Source organism: Periplaneta americana, chromosome 7, assembly GCF_040183065.1.
Source record: "Periplaneta americana isolate PAMFEO1 chromosome 7, P.americana_PAMFEO1_priV1, whole genome shotgun sequence".
Classification (NCBI taxonomy): domain Eukaryota; kingdom Metazoa; phylum Arthropoda; class Insecta; order Blattodea; family Blattidae; genus Periplaneta; species Periplaneta americana.
This window is the reverse complement of record NC_091123.1, coordinates 160,637,489-160,658,065: the sequence shown is the minus strand read 5'-3', so window position 1 is coordinate 160,658,065 and position 20,577 is coordinate 160,637,489. Positions and strand designations below refer to the sequence as shown.

Here is a 20,577-nt window from a genome sequence, read left to right as displayed (position 1 = left end):
CTTCATTAGAGGTTGTTTTGTTTAATATTCTGAAAGCATATACATAAGTTATGTATATCATGAATGTCGTAATTGTTAATTTCGTCAGTATTAGAATGTTTTTGGTATAACTTAGCATTGGATTGTTTTGTTTAGTATTATGAAGTTGATATAAGAATAGATAGAATACTGTTTATATTTACGTGAATCTGGTTTTTGAGGTTAGGTGATGGTATCATAAGAGTGACTTTTTAACGTAACTTTTCATAAGTGACTCCAGTGCACTAAAGAACATGGAAGTGGAGAAACATTCTAACTTGCATATGAAGAAAGTAGAAGATGATAATGAAGATGATGAGTTGATAGACATGTAAGTAGATATTTTATTTTAAATTGAATTTTAATATGTAGAAGTTAGTTCTGTATGTGTGAAATACTGTATTTTAAAAAGTACTGTAGTCATTTTATGTTATTTTGGTTCCTTATTTAAAAATAATAAAATTTGATCGAAGACCTGGCAATACGCATTTCTCAACATCCTAGACTTAGTGGAACTATTCTTTTATCTTATTGACAATCGTATTGATGCTTTCAGTGCTTTAGATACATGTAGAATCTTTCAGCAATGAAAAATAATCTACAGATTAACTTAGTCCACTATTTAATTTGTATGTATATTAATTCCCATCCAAACCACTTAATTTGTATGAATATTAATTCCCATCCAAACCACAACTAAGTTTCTTTTGCTATGTCATCTACAGAAATACATAATAAACAGTTATACAAAGTATATCTAAGTAGATGTTACAGAATGATAGAGTGGGTTTAGAACACCAGTATAAATATTTTCCGTTGAATAAAATATGTTCAATTATACATAGTTCCGGTGCTGTGCCTTTCAATCTTGCCAATTCATAAAGATTTATGGGTCGCATGGAGGATGTTCTAGAATTTTTTTTATTACACACTTGTTTCCATGATGAAATGTAAGGTTACTCTGTATGGCATGAGTAAAATATTATTTATCACTAGGGGTGTGATTTTCTTATATTAACGATATATGCGAAATGTGTGAAAAACTTAATTTTATGTAAATTGTAAATTATGTTCTAGTTAATGACACTCGGAACTGCCGAGGTTATATCAGCATTGCCGGTGTGCCAGAATTTTGTCCCGCAGGAGTTCTTTCACATACCAGTAAATCTACTGACATGAACCTGTCGCATTTAAGCACACTTAAATGTCATCGACCTGGGCTGGGATCTAATCCCAATCTTGGGCATAGAAGGCCAGGACTCTGTTGACTTTAATTTTATGCATGGAAAATGCAAATTCCTTAATGAAAGTCCAAAATTCAGTGAAACATATCCTCGAATTTTCGCGAAATTGATAAAAAAAATCCACGAAATTACTTAATAATCACGATATTTAAAAAAAGAAACAGGCTTTGTGAAGAATTCGCACAAAAAATTACTCTTTCTTCAAAATAAAACGTGAAAATTTTCGTTATAAAATATACAATGAATATTTCTACATATTTGATCATTCAGCATTACATGCATGTGACATCTGGCAATGATGTATCCATAGTTTCAGGGACTACTTCCAGGGAGCAGAGAAAACAGACAATGGTTGTCTTTCTTCAACAACTGTCTTTGTGAGATCAAGAAGGTAGTGGCATCACCCCCTCACAGTGGAATGAAGTTGAATTATGAATTTACCGTAATTAATGATGGAAACAATTTTCTGTTGGTTTCAAAGGGATTGTTCCGACATTAATAAAAAAAAATGTTATTTTAATATTTTTTAAGTTTCTTTAGGGGGCCAAATATGCGCGAAATTGCTTGTTTTTTTTTTTTAAACAAAATATTTACCGAAAATAAACCATTTTAATCACCAAAATCAGAGTAAAATAATCACCATAAAATCACATCCCTGTTTACCACTAACAATGTTACACAAACAAATCAAATTAATTGCCTTTGACATCAGCACATAATTGTTCAGAGCTTTGGCAGGAGACTATTGGACTCAAAATGCCTAGAATATTTTGCAATATCTCAGGCCACAGTGATCCATTGTTGATATATCATCAACTGACAAGTTTCTATATTGATTTGTGATAAAAAAAGAAAATTTATTCCTGATAGTGGTCATCTTTTGCTCACATAAAAATACAGACGTGGACAAATTATTAGACAAAAACTTTTTTCTTGGAAACATAATATAATTCGTCATATCAACCATCAGTATAATTCACAGAGTCTCTATTGTTGTAAATATGATTGTTTACATCTTCTGGTATATTTTTCCAATGGTTAAGTATATTTTGTCTGGCTGTGTTGGTACTACTGGTGTTTTAATTATATACTGCAGAAGATGTTCAACAGTCTGTTCTCCTATGGCCTGCAAGAAGACCGGACATGAACGAAATTGAAAATCTGTGATCTGTACTGAAGAAGAAAGTGAACAAAAAGAGGCTTACAACAAAATATGGACTCATTTAAGCACTGTCTGTTATGTGACTAAATTATGCTGATATTCAAAGAAAGTGTCAAACTTTGGTTTCCAGCATCCCTGACAAAATCAACGTGTTAATAAAGAATAAGGGAATGTTCACAAAATATTAGTAACCTCCAGCCTCAATTTTCTGTTCATTATTTCTGTGCAAAATACATTTTCGTTCGTTATTTCTGCCGATAAATATAGCTTTGTTGCACATATAATGAATTTAGTCTAATAAATTGTCCACGTCTGTAGTATGCTTACATTTCATCACGAGAACATTAGTGTATGGCAGCAAAAACTCTGTGTCACATCCTCCATGTGTTTCAGTGATCTACACTTGCTGCCAAGGCCAAGGGAGCCAGGACCAAAATGTCACTTAATTGAACATAGATAGTGTAATGAAACATATTTGTATTGCTGTCCACCCACACCATCGTTTTGTCTTAGACTTACAAAATAACCATGCAAATGTGCTGTTACGAAGGTAAGATTATTATTTGTTTCTTTATTTAGTGTTGTAATGGCTGTGTTTTACTGTAACAGTATTTTCTTTTTTCTGTTACCATCAGTCCTTTTTAATATTCCTGAATATAATATATACAAATTAAGCACCAGCTTTTTCCTGGGGGTAAAAGGCAGTCGGAACATGGTGCTGACCACCACCTCATTCTAGTGCCAAAATAATGAAAGCATGAAACTTTACCTCCTTGCCACCCATGTACCTTAATTCATATGTGTGGTGATTGTAGTTCCTCAAATAAACATATATCATACTCATATCATGGAGCAGCACTAAGGCTGGTTCACAATAAACCGGAAACGAGAATCGAAACAAAAACGGTAAAATTGTTAAAATGTGTACAATTAAATGTGAGCATTTACAATTAACGAAAAGCTTGCCATAGCCCGGGATCAGAAACGGAGAGTTGGCCAAGTTTCAACTTTGGTGTTCACGTTTTCGATCACAGCCCACTAGATTCATTCTATTGCTATTTTGTCGTCTTATATTTGTATTAAGAAGACCGTGACATAACCTATGCATTATTTTATTCTGTGCTGTGCATCATGGAGCAAGTTTTATTTGATGAGATTCTAATATTGAGTGTTGAGGAAAATCCTCACGTTTACAATAAGCAGCGCGCCTCGTATAAAGATGAGAAAATGAAAGAGAATACGTGGCTTTCAATAGCTGCATCTTTGAACAACGATCGTAAGTGAATCATATTTTATTACTGTATTGGTTGTATTACACACTACATATTCATGCTTCAATTCAGTAACTACTGTTGTGTTCATTTTTGTTCCATTACAAATGTTTCTTCTCTAATTATTTTACGTTATGTTAGACTCAAAATAGGTTGTGATAATAAAGATGGATGGGCATATTTATAGTACCATACCTAATGAAATGTTTCAATTGAAATTTCGAAGTTGGTTAACCTGTGTTTATGTTGGCTGCCTTGTACTCATGAGAGAACGCCATTGGTCAATTATACACAAATAACATCAGAATGCGTAATATCTACTTTACATATAGTTATTGATATGCATATCGATATGCATAGTCGTCTACGTTCTCGGTTTATTGTGAATCAAAAATGTTCATATTCACGTCCTCTGCTTCTCGTTTTCATTCTGGTTCTCGTTCCCGGTTTCTTGTGAACCAGCCTTTAGTCAGATGGCTAGTGCATCAGTGTGTTGCAGTTTTTGACCTGGTTGAAGGTTTGCACACCCACTATCTTTATTATATTCTTTTAATTGAATTCAGATTGAATTTTTACTTCTTCCAGTAGCACTTCAATTAACTCTGTATGAGAAATTATTCATTTAACAGCGACACAACAGAAATATATTGTAATTTATTCCTCTATGATTCATTTCTATTCAGTTCAGCGAAGTGTGACAATTGGAATTCTCACTTGTTTCTTGGTGCACACTCTACATAGCAGTTTCACAAATGAAGCCATTAAGCTGTGTGTTGTTAATGGTGGTGGCAGTTGACATACAACCTAATAACAGAATGATGATTCTGTACATACAGGGTGCATAAAAAACACCTGACGGTTTTTGCAATGCAGTAGAAATCATACCCGCTGAATGTCGCTGCTGTAGTGGGTGTCCTTGTGTTGTGTATGTTTTGGAGTTCGGTTGAGATGGAACGTTGATCTATTGAACACCACATTGCTGCAGTAGTTGTTAAGTAATTTTTTTTCTGAAGTTTAGTTATGTAATTATCATTTTCTTACAATCCTGAATTTTAGTCCCTTTGTAGACAGTTGTGAAATTAGAGCATGTATGGCTTCCCTGGAATCAAATAATATGACAGCATTTTGGAATTTATTTAATCTGTAAGAGATTTTGCAAATATATACAGGGTGTTTCAGAAATACTTCGACAAACCTTGGGGGCATGTTCCTCACACCAAAACAAGAAAAAAAGTTCATATAAACATATAGGGTGGCACACGAAATGTCATACCATTTATTTTACACGTAACGCCTATTGATTTGTGTTAAAGCTTTACAAAATTATACAGAATTAATATTAGGATTTGGAATTTTATCTCTAATACAGAACATGTTCCATATTACTGCCGTTTTGCCTCATAACCTCTTGCAAACGAACCCTTACATTCGTCACCACTTTTCGACACAAGTCTTCAGATAGTGCACGGTACAACTCCACTAGAAGGGCTCTGAGCTGCACCACATTTTCTGGCCTCCTTTGGTACACTTTCTCTTTTAAGAATCCCCATAAAAAGAAATCGCACGGATTAATATCTGGCCTATGAGGCGGCCACATTTTTCCGCACCCATGTCGATGTGACATCACACGAAGATAAAACATCTCGTGCAGGTAATCCAGAACGGTGTTTGCAGTGTGTGGACGGCTCCATCCTGCATGAACTACTGAGTTTCCATAGGGAGACCTTTTGCCATGAGATGGTGGATAAAACGGCTTTCCAACATGGTTTTGTATCGAACTTGGTTGACAGTTTCATCGAAGAAAATTGGACCGATGATTTCGTGAATCGAAATTGCGGCCCATACAGGAACTTTTGCCCCAAACATTTCTTTTTCATGCAGCATGCGAGGAGGTTTCCTAGCCCATAATCGAATGTTTTGTTTACTCACAACACAGAATAACTTTCACCTTGTGTTCAACAGTCAATCGCCCGTTGTCCGCCATTTCACAAATTGATGTTTGTGCTCGTAGCTATGGTTACATCCAAACTGTGATGCTACCTATCGGATTTTCCATGAATTTTGGCATCCACTAGTGCAGTTAGAAACATCGAAACAACAATATCAAAATTTTTATGTGATAATTAAATGGTATGACATTTCGTGTGCCACCCTGTATGTCCGAAATGCTTTAGTTTTTTTAGTTATTAATGAAAGAACATAATGAAATATCTGTTAGATATTGTCAGCTTGGTAGCAAGTGTTGCAACTTTAATAAATTCAGAAACTCATAACAAATGTTCAAAATGTTCTCCTCTTGCTTCCACACATCCGTTGGATCATGTACTCCTTGACAACACATACCCATCTAGGTTACAATGGGTGCATCAGCAGACTTGTATCGATAACATCATTCGATTATTATTAGAGGGATAGGTTCACATAATTGTCTTGGAGTTATATTTAAAATAAAATTGGAATAGGAAATAAGAATTTATAAAACAATGTTAGGAAGTATAACAACTTATGGAGCAGAAGTTTGCGAGACTATTGAAGAAAACAAACAAAACATAAGAAACCTGGAAATGGGTTTTTGGCAATGTTGTTATCGAATAACACTAGAAGACCATATAAATAATGAAACAATTAGGGAATGAATGGTTATAAACACTTCAGTTATTGATACAATAGAAAAAAAAAGCTAAGATCATATGGACATGTACAACGGATGGGGGAAGGTTGTTGGCCAAATAAAATGATGGGATGGTGTCCTACATAACGAAGAAGAAGGGGAGCACCAAGACGAACTTGGTTAGGTAGCATAAATACTGCTACTAGTGCCACCATCTCTTGTACAGAAATTGATCAGGTTTAGGATTTTGCTAAAATGGGTTGTGTATTTGCAAATCTTTTCAAATATATTCCTTATTTGCATGATTTTCCTTCAAATAGGGTTCCTTAAAAGTGGGAATCAATTACATTGTTTTAATAGTAGTTCTACAAGTTACAGTACAGATTTATTAGTCTGGCGTCGTACATGTTTTCTTTAGGGTTATATTTGATAATATAAAAAAAAATGAACCAAACATAGCTTGCTTTGAATTTGTGCCTGTTATTGCATTTCATTGTTGATTGTGCTGTCTTCCTTCATGTGCTGCTTTCCTGATGTCAATTTTAATAAAGCAACCAAGATGATCATGATCACTCAGAAGGTGGTCATGATGATGATGAGGAAGAACAGAAGGCTTTGTTGGGTTTGCTGCGAACGCCACTGCATCTTTTGGCATACCAGAACACCATGTAAGTGAATTATCTCCTCTTGCAGGACTGACTCATTGCTAGCCTACTCGCTTGCTTAACCCATCCCGACATCAGCTACAGTAGCATGGAATTGAGTAGCGAGCACAACCTGCTATGCAGCACTGCGCCTGCAAGGAAGAAGCAGCAGCAGACCAATCCATCATATAGAGATTGCATAGGGTGCACCAAAATTCCAATGTAAAGTGTTTAGTTTTGGATAAAATGCATTTTTTACATTTATTCATTGCATTGTGAGCTGGATTAATTTTAGATTAATATTTAGAAGCATTCATAAGTAGTGTTTTAATACAGAGTTTTCGCACCCTTGCCGTATGCTAAGCATTACCGCTATTTTGACGTCATTGATGAAAGCCAATCAGAGCCATTCACCTCACATTATTTCAGTAGGGGATCCGCTGTCTCTAGGGGGATAACATGGACATGAATGAGGTTTACCATAGGCCTAATTCGGTGTTGTTGTTTTCTAATGCCAGGCGTTTGACAGTAAAGTCATGTGATCTCTTGCACTCCAATATTTTTCAAAGATATTATCATGGTCAGCCACTGAAGCACAGATTTCGATGTGTTCCGAATCCATTTCTTGGTTTGAGTTGCACAATGGGCAAAAATGGCAAGTTGTAGCCGATTTAAGTGAACACCATATTTTAACGTTTTGGTGGCTACTTCATTCAACTTCACACAACCCCCAGAATTCTGGAGGACCACACCTGCTGTTGGTCGACGGGTCCATTGGACCTAGCTGGGAGATCTTGTTGATCACCAGCTTTCCCTCCTTAAGCCACTGGAGGACGATTTTAGTGCCATAGCAGGTCAGCACTAGGAACAGAAAAGTAGAAAGAGGAGGAAGGAAAGTGAAATGAACCCCTAGGCCTCGAATGGTCTAATGCCGTCAGGGTCGAAGAAAGTAAGAGTTCAGTCAGAGGACTGGGTAGGAAAGGGTAAAGAGGGAATTAGGTATTGGTTAGAGGAAAATTATACCAAATTCAGTCATTAACTCATCAAGCTGACCAGTGCTAATTGATGAGTAGCCCCTCCCTTTAGTTCAGCTTGTAAAATTATGCTTACTAACAGCTGCACCACGGGAAGGTAGGGATGGGACATTGGGTATTTGTCCAATGTACGATGTATGTTATGCTCGAAAATCCTATTAGGCATTAATAAATTTAATATACAACGACATTACTCCTTATGTCATAAAGAACATGATGAATTAGAAGATAAGACAAATTAAAGTATGTTGTAATTACCAGTACCTAGTTGACAACTTTTAGTTTTATGTCAGTCATCATCAGAACTGAATAAACTGGAAGAACCAAAGACCTCACTAGTTCTGATGATGAAACTAGTCAACTAGGTAATTACAAGTTAAGTATATTTTAACACATGAAAGTGGTTATATTAACTATATTCCTAACCAATATGAAGTGTTAAAAGTGTGTAATCAAGATGAATAATCCAATTATTAGTGTAGTTTATTGTTAGAAACTTCCCTGTCCATTGTGCAACTCAAACCAAGAAATGGATTCGGAACACCTCAAAATCTGTGCTTCAGTGGCTGGTCATGATAATATTTTTGAAAAATATTGGAGTGTAAGAGGTCAAATGACTTTATTGTCAAACGCCTGGCATTAGAAAACAACAACATTTATTCAGTGCATTGTGAGCTGGATTAATTTTAGATAAATATTTAGAAGCATTCATAAGTAGTGTTTTAATACAGAGTTTTCGCACCCTTGCCGTATGCTAAACATTACCACTATTTTGACGTCATTGATGAAAGCCAATCAGAGCCATTCACCTCACATTATTTCAGTAGGGGACCCTCTGTCTCTAGGGCAGTGATGGGCATCGTGCCTCACTTGAGAATTTTTGCCTCATTGACCTTCACAGAGCTTATCGCTCTGAGTGACATCATCTTCACAGTCCCCATTCCTCCCTCACGTAGCTCGTAGGCGTGGGCAGGTTCTATATCAGTTTCATAAGCAATATCAGTGGTGGCATAATGGCATTATGAAAGCAGTGTGTACGCGTTAGAAAACGATTATTTCATGAGAAATGGGAGGAAGAGTTTTTTTGCTGTTTAGAAGGGGAGAACATACGATGTATGTTATGCTCGAAAATCCTATTAGGCATTAATAAATTTAATATACAGCGACATTACTCCTTATGTCATAAAGAACATGCTGAATTAGAAGGTAAGACAAATTAAATGTTATTTTTCGTACTATTCCGAAGAAAGTTTATGATCTTAACATTTGCATAGTATACTAAATACGACATTATACCTTAAACACGCTGCACTAAAAGGTAGCCTACGAGGAATTAAATGTTGTTTGTACGTATTATTTCCAAAAGAAATTTATAAAAATCAAAATAGCAAATGTGCGTAGAAAACGAAATATGATTTTCTGAAATTATTTTAGGTCGAGAATGTGCAAATCTATTAAGTAATCTTGAGAAACGCCAGAATATTCAAGAAAATAAACGTAGACAACGTGATGGAATATTATTGGCTAGTTACGCAATTTATCGCCTGTGATTTAAATCAATTCAGCGACGGAGAAACAGTAAAGAGGTTTATGATTAAAGCTGCTGAATTAATTTGCCAAATTGAATAAAAGTTTTCGAGTCTCTCACATTAACTAAGTGCTTTCCTAATAATAATTCGCCACTGACCACCTTAGCAATTATGATAAGGTGACGCAGGTCACAACAGTTTATATTTCCCATCCTATTCTGCAGTCTCCTCTGCTAGTAAACAAACTATTTCAAATCGAGTGCCTCACGTAACTGAAAACTGTGCCCATGTATGCTCTAGGGGAATAACATGGACGTGAATGAAGTTTACCATAGGCCTAATTCGGTGTTAAAACATGGCATCTCGAGATTTATCACTGTGGATGATACTACTCTACTTAGAACAGCTCAGGATGGATAAATTATTCAGACTGAAGTACAAGAAGACTCAGGAAAGAATTTTTCGTTGAGATTTCAACAGACAAAAGGTTAACTTGTGAGTACTCCTCCAAGCAAAAACACGCCTTTAACTCGCCATAACTCAGAAACCAATAAAGATTTTGAGTAACGACTACTTTTAAAAGTAATTTACATTCTTTCTCAACATTTCTCTCGCTTTGACTCCCCATCTGACATGAAAAATAAAAAAAGTTTACCACTTGTCAACTTTTGAAGATGTAAATGTCTATTCTGAACAGATCACATCGAAGTTAGTATATGTTTTTCTTACTTTTCAAAAAAGATTTTAATTTCGAATTTTTTTTTTTCTATGTCTTTCTTAGACATGGAGCTATCAATTAAAAAAATTACAGTATGATTGATTGGCTATTGTAGGAGTTACGACATGATAAATGTTAAAAAAGAGTGGGAAATATCTTATAATGATTCTTTCCGAAGTTTTACAAATGTTAATATACGCCACCAAATACGTCATTATTAAGGGGCGGATGTTGATGACCTATAAATCTACTTAAAATGATAAATAAAATGCTCTTAAAATAATGGAAAAATGACATAAAATTAAAAGAAAATAACGTTTAAATATTATCACTGTAGGCCTACTCGCACCACAACTTCTTAAAAATTAGTCACCTTGTTTCAGTGACTACCCTGTAAATGTCGGAGAGAGGAGGCAACTTCCTGGAATTTGACTAAGATAAAGGAAAAGAGCATGCAAAAAAAAGTGAAAGTTTTAAGGGAAAACTATAGATTTTAATGTTTTCGATCAAGGGTGGTCCATGTCATGCATTCTCCGTCTCCTCCTCCTTCTGCTCTTCATTTTTCTTACTAGACCTTCCAGATGGGGAGTATAAATGACAAAACAAATTGTGGACGCACCATGCATTTTTGCAGTCTTTGTATTAAAAATACTGTCTACTGTAGTACATCCCTTCCGAACCATATTGGGGACACAACGTCCTATTGTGAACGTGAAAGTTTCCCCCCTTCCAAACAAATTCTAAAGACACTCTCATACTGACAAAAGAACAGTAGCTGTCAAAACCCTCACTTAAACTAAGCTGTTGTCAAGCATTTTATATTACTCCTGTTGTGTGAGGTGAAGCCTTCAGTGAAATGAGGGATGGACTTTAGAGTTTGTTCCAAACTATAAAACTCAAACTACACTGTTATTCACTTATTCAGTAGGTAATTATTAGTAGAGCCTGCTATTCATCAGTTTGCTTAGAAAAAGATTTAACAGGCCTATATGTAAAGAAGGAAGTAAAATGCATTCAAAATGATCTTAAAGTTCTTCAAAGTATTAAAAATGCCGAAAAAAAAAATAAAAAATGACCTATTAGTTCAAAAACGTCAAAAATGCGTTTTAAGAAATTACTTTTTTACGTTGATATTAACATAGAAAGGATTTCTATATTAATAGGCATCTTCCTAATGTGAAAAATAAGAAGATGACTTTTCATCAACATCCACCCCCTAGTCATTACTAACCTCAAAATAGCGTTAACATTTAGCAAATGATGAAGGTGCAAAAACTCTCTAATGTCTTATATTTTGCACGGTGATTTGTTTAAAATTCACTAAGAAAGTTGAGGATGTTGCCTACCTTCAAATAAAGACAAAGTTTATGTTTAGAAATAATGAATGCATTTAGTGACATATTTGTAATTCTTACATACATTTTGAATCTTATTTATTTTAATCCGTTTTACTTCTCACGTAGTTGTCATATTTTACTTTAAAGGTTTTCTCTTACAGTTAATCATAATCAGTTATTTCACTTCTCTTTAAAAACACAAAAAAGTGAAGAATTTAATGCTAAATTAGCATTCTGAATATGACTGCATAATTTGTTAGGTTCTATATTGTATTTTCTCTGATGTACCATTGATTGAATGATTAGACCTTCGGTTTTCCATACTGGTTACCCAGGTTCGAATCGCTGCAGGTGCAAATGGAATTTGTGGTAGACAGAGATGGTGCTTGGTGGTGGGCTTTTGCGGGGTACTCTTTTTCTCCTATAGGCATTCCATCATTGCTGCAATAATCATAATTATCATGGACTGCTATATACAGGGTGATTCATGAAGTTTCTCCCCCCCCCCTTTGCAATGTTGCTTTCATTTAGAGTGGATTTAAATCACATTTTCGAAAATGCCTCCCTGAATCTGAAGGCAATGGTCCGAATGGGTTTGAACTGCATGTGTAGCATTTCGCAGCTTCACATGTTTGCTCCATAGTGTCACCGTGGCATCCAGAATGCGTTGAAGCAATTCGCGTGTTCGACCTTAACCTGATACTCGATGTCTTTCATCCACCTCCAGATGCAATAATCTGAGGGTGCACGTAGTTATGGCAACAAACATGCCTGGTGCTTTATTCATTACTAGCCGTACCCATGCGCTCTGCTGCACTTGTTAGAAATAAATATAAAGTAATTACATAATTAAAATAGGACGTTTGATCCAGGGAACATTCGTGTTTGATAGAAGAGTAAATCGTTTAATATGTTACTTAATTTAAATTCTACTTAAATAATTAAAATGCGGTCATTTTGGTCCAGAGAGCAATCATTTGGTGCAATGACAATTCCTTTAACATGTTTCTTAATTGTTATTACATGCAACCATAGTTTAATGAAGATTGACATATCATTTAGTTTCAATGTGTATACTTTATATTACTTGCTATATGTTTCAGAAGTTACTGTAATAACATTGTAGAATTATGTCCATCTAGAGAAACTACATTCCAGTGGTGAAATAATAATTAAACAATTAATTAGCTTCCGATATTACTTCATACAAACACAGAAACATTCTCTGTAGGCTATGTTTAATAGCTTTCGATTGTTGTCCAAGGCCGCTTATAGACGAAGTCATTTGTTTTTATTTCCGTACAGCGTCTTAGATGGTGTTATTGTAATTTTAAAACTCATTTATCTCATTAAATATCAGTCCTATCAAAATTTTGTATAGAATAAAACTTATCAGAAATTATTTTTAAAGAAACTTTTGTTATGTAACATTTTTCATGAAAATTAATAATAAGGGAGATATTTCGATTTATTTAATTCAAGCCCCCTTATAACCCCCCTTTTAAATAAAGTATTTTGAATGCCATATAACCTAAAATCTAAGTTACAACGAACTTAATTTATATTCCAATTTTCATATAAATCGGTTCAGCCATTATCGCGTGAAAAGGTAACAAACACCCAGACAGACAGACATACAAACAAAAATTTCAAAAATGCGATTTTCGGTTTCAGGATGGTTAATTATACATGTTAACACCAATTATTTTTGGAAAATCGAAAATTACCAGAAAAATTTTGGCTACAGATTTATTATTAGTATAGATGTCGCGTTTCGAAAATGTGTTGTAACACCGAATGTGATGCCATTAATTTATTTAGATTTTTTGTTCAAAATAACCTTAGTAATCACCTCCATAAACCAGGAGAAAACTTTGTGAATCACCCTGTAGATCACATCCCATGGTGCACTGAAGGCATTGCTATGGTGACAAAAAGATCATTGGATTAAAAAAAGTACGTTTTTTGTTTGTTTTGGAAAGCTCTGGGTAAATCTGGAGTGTAAATATATGTACACACAAGCTTGATAGCTAAATTAGTATTTCATATTGAAGACATAGGTTCAATCCCAGCAGGTCACTTTGAAATTCATGAGATAAAAATATTACTGGGGAAGTTTTCTCGAAGTATTTATATTTTTCCAGTGAATGTGCCAACATTTCTCCAATTAGCTCATTATATCATATCATTGGAAAAGAGAATGGATCTCACTAGTCACGTGATATAAGCTCTGAAACTAAGCAATCACAGAGAAGTAAAAATTTTTAGTACTGTTCCTTCTCCATTTCAAAGCGAGAAGAGTTGACAGCAAAAAAATAATTATTGCTGAATGTACCCTAGTAGCTTCTTAAGTTATAAACATTATAACTTTATAAATATTCATCCAACTCACTCTGTAAACTTAAATTTGAATAAATTCCATGGAGAAGTGACTAAACATTTTAGTAATTTTCTAGGTTCTGTTGCTCTGTAGTTCAGGGCATACATTGTCAGAATTAGATGCAACGCAGTAGAAAATATAACAAATATATTTGTTTAAATATTCTGTAGTATAGATGTGAGTCTTATCTACTTCTGTTATTTGCCCTGGACACTGACTGTAACAGTATCTAGAAAATTAGCAACATTTTTATATTATATATTTGGTGCACCATCTGCAGCAATAGTGTAATATTTCTGATAGAAACAATTTGTATAATGTTGAATTATTCTTAAATTTATATGACAGTGTTTATGTTCTTACAGTTTTTAGATATTTTCTATTGCCGAAATATATATATTCTTTTAATAGTAATTTATGCAATTAGGTTAGAGTACCCACAGTGAAACTTAGTTTATGCAGTTCTCATGTATATGTATAAAATTAAATCAATCCAAAAGTTTTGCCCCAGAATTTATTCTTGAGTGGAGAGTGGCGAAATTTTTTTTTATTTTGTGTGTAAAGTAGTTGCGTATTTTATTTACATACTTCGATTTTTCGAATGGTCCTTTGCTTTTTTTTTTTCATTCCATCTGAAAATAATAACCTATTTTTCTTGCCTGTAAACTTTCTGCGACATTTGTTGAAGCAATATTTTTACTGCTGAACTGGAGAATTAGCACGTTAGATTTGAACTGTGCCGTTACGGTTACGACCAAATTCAACTAAATACACAATGTTGCCAACATAAAAAAATGACTTTGGTCTGTAGTGTCATTAGAAGAAGAAATTTGTTTCTTTTTCTCTCTACCTCCTTCGTTCTGAACATTACTAAGAGATAGCACCACTGTTACTTTCATCTATTTCAATGATTTTTCCCTGGACCACCAATTTGTTTGGACGACATTTCTACATGAAGATTAAGACAGATCTTACAAGCGATCTCCAGTTACTAACAGTATGGTCATCAAAATTGTGTGTCCATTTTATCTCGAACTAAAATCTCTCTCGCATTTTCTTTAGTTTCATCACAGCCGAATGGATTTATCTCTTCGGTATCGATGTTTCTAGTCGGTCATGGCCTTTATGACAGTTTTTGTTTCGTAATATTGATAAACAATAATATAATTGAAGCAGGGAATAATTTCATGACCCCTAATTTTTTTTTTTCTTCGTAAAAGGCTAGGTATTTTATCTAGGCCATAAATAAAACTTCAACACGGTCGTAATTATGTACTTAACGCTTTGGCGAACATTAACCGGAAATTTACTTTCCGTTATTTAAATGATATTCTGTGAAACACATCTTTTTTCCCCTTTATTTCGTTGTTATCTTACTACATATGCATTTTCTTTTAGTGCATTCAAAACATCGTCATTGTACTGCATAAACCTTGCACTTGACTAATGGAGTGATTTGTTTAAGAATATAGTCGCGAATTTTACTACCATCATTTCGATTGTCTTTTGTTTGACACGGCTCAGTATGGCCCGGTGACTAGTGGCCAGTGAGTAATGCCGACTATCAACATTGCTCTAGTCTGCGTATTATCCAGTTGTTCCATTTTTACTTCTGGGATAAATTTCATCATCTGATACTTCTTTCACTACATATAAAATTCATTACAATGAAAAGATGGAATTTGAATCAGGTCAAATATGGGCTGTGGTGTGAGTTGCAGCATCACACATATTCATTTTCATTTCGCTGAGATTTCATTGGCAGATTTTCAGGGGAGGCATGGGAGGCTGTGCCTCCTCTAATATTTGCCAGAATACAATGACAGTATTGATTCCAGCTGAAGTAAGATCATTGACAAGTTATAGCAAATTACGGACTTTTTTCCTTTTATATTAATTTGACTATTCAATATGACTATGTCAAGCTGACCAGTTGGTGATGCACGCTCGCTATAGATAGCACAAATAATTCGTACCAAAAGAAGACAGATAGCGCTGTAACCTGTACAATCAACATCGAGCAGTCTGCAGTGTGTATGCAAGAATGGGACAGCAAAGACAACTATATGACTCTCCTTCCCAGTAACCATGACAACAGCAGTTCAACCAATAAGATAGCTGGTTAGCGGAGTGTTAAACCTGACTAGAACTCGTGAGAGGAGGAAAATTGGAGAAATCCTACTCACTGCTGACAAGCGTACTGCTAGTCTTGGCTGATTTCAGCTGTGTTCAGCTGTATTGGCAGCTCTTTCTCTCTTTCTTTCTTCTTGGCTTTAGAAAATCGCGTCATGTACGTGTATTGTTAGTTTTCTCTCTTTGCGTAAAGTTTTTCTCTTGTTTGCGATGTTCCAGTTTTTTTCTTTTATGTTATGAGGTATATTTATTTAAACAGTATATTAAATATTGATAGTTTAGAACTAAATGTAGATTTGTCTCTGACCTAATCAGTTTGCGAAGGAAGAGGATTGTTGAGTGAATTTGGCCCTAAATTTTTTAATGCATAAAATGCAACCTTTCAACACTCACGTCTTGGCCTTCTCAATTTTCAAAACCCACCATCCGCCACTGAGAGATTCCGACAAAAAGTTCCAAGTTACAGCATTGCATGGTAGATCTTCACTTTCTGCGGATGCAGTTGTGATGGGACAGATCAATAGGCCTATAATTTGTAAAACTTGGAATAGTTCCTGGAATGCCAAACTCATGCTTATATTCTGTAGTTTAGAATATAGGTCACACACGTTTTGATTTAATATTTATTGATTTCACTAGGGAACACTGTTTCTCTAGAAGTTGTTTATGTTTAACACACAATTTGAAGATCCATACAAGTCAGCCAGTTCTCGCAACATCCTGAAGTTCATGAAATCAGAAGACTTTGGATCACAAACTGATACAGCTTCACAGAAAACAGGATTTTCTTCAAACTTTCTTTTTATTTCTGATATGACATTATTGAGTATATTATAAAAACTTGCTCTCAGCAAAACCTTATCTTGTTGCTCTGAATCGGAACTCTTCAGCATAGCACCACCATCATCAGTAACGAAATAGTCTTTTATCAGAGATTGAGGTGGTTGATGATTTCTTTTTTCTTGTGCAGAGTTATTGATTTCGGAAACGTCTGTCATACAAACAGCACTAGAATAAAATTCTTCGAATTTTTCTTTGTTTCGGAGCTTTGAAAAGTTTTCTATCATTGCCTTAATGAGGGACGAACATTTACTAATATTCATTTTTGAAGACTGAGGTGCTTTCCATAATGAATTAGCAAGAGCAAGAATATCGTCTATATCAAATAAATTAAAGTGTCAAATTTTTCTAGCTGATGTAACAGTCCAGTAGCCTTCACAGCTTCTTTCTTTTTATCGCTGTCAGTTTTTTTTAGGCCCAACCTAACACAGTTAAATTGGCTCTTGAAAAAATGAACTCATTTTTGACTTTTTATCTTAATTCTATCGATTATAATTGTTGCTCTGGATCCATGGTTTATTTTTAATGTTGAGTGTTTTCCCTTAAAAAAACTAAAATATTTGCAAATTTTTTGGGTGGGCCTGGGCCCACCTGACCCACCCGCTGGCTATGTCACTGAATGTACTATAATTTCTCAAATGTTCTTCACTTAAGCTTGTGTGTTTATCTGAAGCACATTCTTGAACACAGAAAATGTTCTTTCTATATTACAAGAAGTGACAGGTGCATACTAAAGTGAAGAAATTTGGGACAAAGTGAGGTCGAATTGTAAGTATTTTGCATTTCTGCATGACCATGACCCCATCAGGAATTGATAGAACCCGCAACCTTCCAACATTGCAGCATTATGCCTGAACCGCGACACTATCATACGCCCCAAAATACACAAGTATTTACTTACTGGCTTTTAAGGAACCCGGAGGTTCATTGCCGCCCTCACATAAGCCCACCATTGGTCCCTATCCTGAGCAAGACCAATCCAGTTTATCATCTTATCCCACCTCCCTCAAATCCATTTTAATATTATCTTCCCATTGACATCTCGGCCTCCTCAAAGGTCTTTTTCCCTCCGGCCTCCCAACTAATACTCTATATGCATTTCTGAATTCGTCCATACGTGCTACATGCCCTGCCCATCTCAAACGTCTGGATTTAATGTCCCTAATTATGTCAGGTGAAGAATACAATGCGTGTAGTTCTGTGTTGTGTAACTTTCTCCATTCTCCTGTACCTTCATCCCTCTTAACCCCAAATATTTTTCTAAGCACCTTATTCTCGAACACCCTTAACCTATGTTCTTCTCTCAAAGTGAGAGTCCAAGTACGTAGTCTTTATTATAACAATCACAAAAACTACATTATCATTCATCTTTAGAAATTCATTTCCCTCAATGTATTTGCAGTTCTAACAAGAGCTGTATCAACACTTCACAATTCAACACAGAAGTATGCTAAATTGCAGTTTGCAAGCGTGCTTCTTCTGTCTTCCTTTTCTTTCAGTATTTTGACCTCAGGCTTGTGATGAGCAAGAGTTGGGGTTGGAAATTTTAGTGTAACAAAGAGACAATTTAGTGGAAAGTCCAAAGACTAGCTGATGTCCATTGTGCTTTCTCGGCCATATATGTTAAATTGTTTGTAAATATTGAAAACATCATACTATATTTGACATGTATTGTTGAAAACGAAACACTAATAACAATCTTGATCAAATTCAGTTGGCGCACTTTTGTCCTTTTTGCTGTGTACACAATGCCACTTTTGAAATTGCATGCAACTTAATTGGCAAAATATGATTGGCATGTGCAATTTTTGAAATTGCATGATTGATTGTTTACATTGTGCAACTCGACATTGCAAGCAATTTAATTTGTATCATGAACGAACACCTGAACATAAATTCTACTAATATGTATTAATCAGTGATGTGAATTAGACATACACTAGAAACCTCAACTAAATGCAGATAATCATCATCAACGTCCTTGCAGGTATTAGACCTAGTGGCCTGTTACGGTCTCCATCCATCTTTTTCAGGGGGTGTCCCAAAGATCGTCTTCCATGTGGTATATAGCGGAGAATTTGTCTTGGGAGTCTGGAACGGTCCATTCTATTGACATGGTTAAGCCATTTTTGTCTATAGTGGTTGAGATATTCATAAATAGGTGTAATTTTCAATTCTTTTGTAATTGGTTCATTCCTTTTGTGGTCAAGCAAGCTGTAGCCAGCAGTCCTTCTTAGAAATCTCATTTCCGCAGTTGTTAGGCGTTGAACATCTGAGTTTCGGACGGTCCAGGCCTCACTACATGCTAGAACTTTATATGCTTTTAACCTGGTATGTTTTTGGGTTTTCGTGGTTGTGAAAACTTGATGCAGATAATATGCAAGGAAAAAACTGATATGCTTCAGCCAGTATAATTGGTTTCCATTTATGATTTGATTTTTAAACTTATAATACTATTATTCATTACTGTCACCCTTAGACTTCATTTTCAGTTAAAAATTGTTTCAACTATTTTTTTGTGGTGATACATAAACTTGGTTTCACTGTGTTAGAACATTGATATAGCAATGACAGTTTTTTTTCGGATTTTACTTTTATGTCACATATAATTAACCACTATTTTATGTAGTAAGATATAAGAGAGAGATATAGAGCGTCAAAAAATATTTATTTATTTTGTTAAATGAGTAAATACATTTCAGTGGCATGAAGGCATATTCAGTACTTAAATAAAAATAATATTATGCTCTGTTACAGACATTTACTTCTTGGCGCCATAAGTGCTTATTATGTTTCTTACGAATTTTAGTTTTCTCTCGTCCACATCTGGAACCAACAAATATGAATTCATGTTGAATCTTTCGTACACTACTTTTAACACTTGAATATAAATAATTGATTAAATGGCGATCTTACTCGTGTTAATTATGTAAACATGTGCGGCTTACAGCTGTTTCGGTGCTACTTGACACCATCCTCAGAGCCTTCTGTGTCTCGGCGTCATCTCAACTTCGTTGCCTGTTGTGTGGGTGCGTTTGTGTGATGAAGAGTTGTGTCAAATAGTGTGTGTGTTCTGAAATTGATCTGTTTGTTGAGTATTTGATTAGGGTGTGTTTCAGTGTGTCTGTATATTTGATATTGTTCTAGTGCGTTGAGTTTTTGGTTTTTGGGTTGTATGTGTAGGTTTTCCATGTCTGTATTTATGTTACTGTATATGTGGTTGGCATTAGTTATGTGTTCGGCATATGTAGATGTATTGTGTCCTCTGGTTATTGCTTTAAGGAAGACAAAACAAAAACTCAACAAACACAAAACACAACACAAACACAAGAACACAAGAAATACATCACACTAACACACGAAAACAAGAACACACACAAGATCGCATCCTCATTCAGAAAACAGAAATACAACATAGCATACAGAAGAGAAAACACACTACAAAGACATCTCAATACACAAACAACGCAAACAAATAAATACAACCACACAGGCATATACAAGCTCACATGCAGTAGTTGCGACAGTTTCTACATTGGACAGACAGGCAGATCATTGCAAACTCGATACAAAGAACACATTAAAGCAATAACCAGAGGACACAATACATCTACATATGCCGAACACGTAACGAATGCCAACCACACATACAGTAA

The 20,577-nt window shown here is 35.0% G+C and overlaps 1 protein-coding gene across 3 annotated transcripts in view; it reads left to right on the top strand.

Annotated features, from left to right (window-relative positions):
* The window catches only part of PICK1 (protein interacting with PRKCA 1), a 65,353-nt gene that overhangs the window by 7,787 nt on the left and 36,989 nt on the right, over window positions 1–20,577 (top strand). Inside the window, exons 3-4 of one of the 3 annotated variants that reach the window (XM_069831712.1) lie at window positions 251–349; window positions 6,858–6,974. The exons of the other annotated variants lie outside the window; for them this stretch is intronic. Coding sequence (XP_069687813.1) covers window positions 251–349; window positions 6,858–6,974 — 216 coding nt within the window. The remainder of the gene's footprint in view (window positions 1–250; window positions 350–6,857; window positions 6,975–20,577) is intronic. 3 annotated transcript variants of the gene reach the window in all.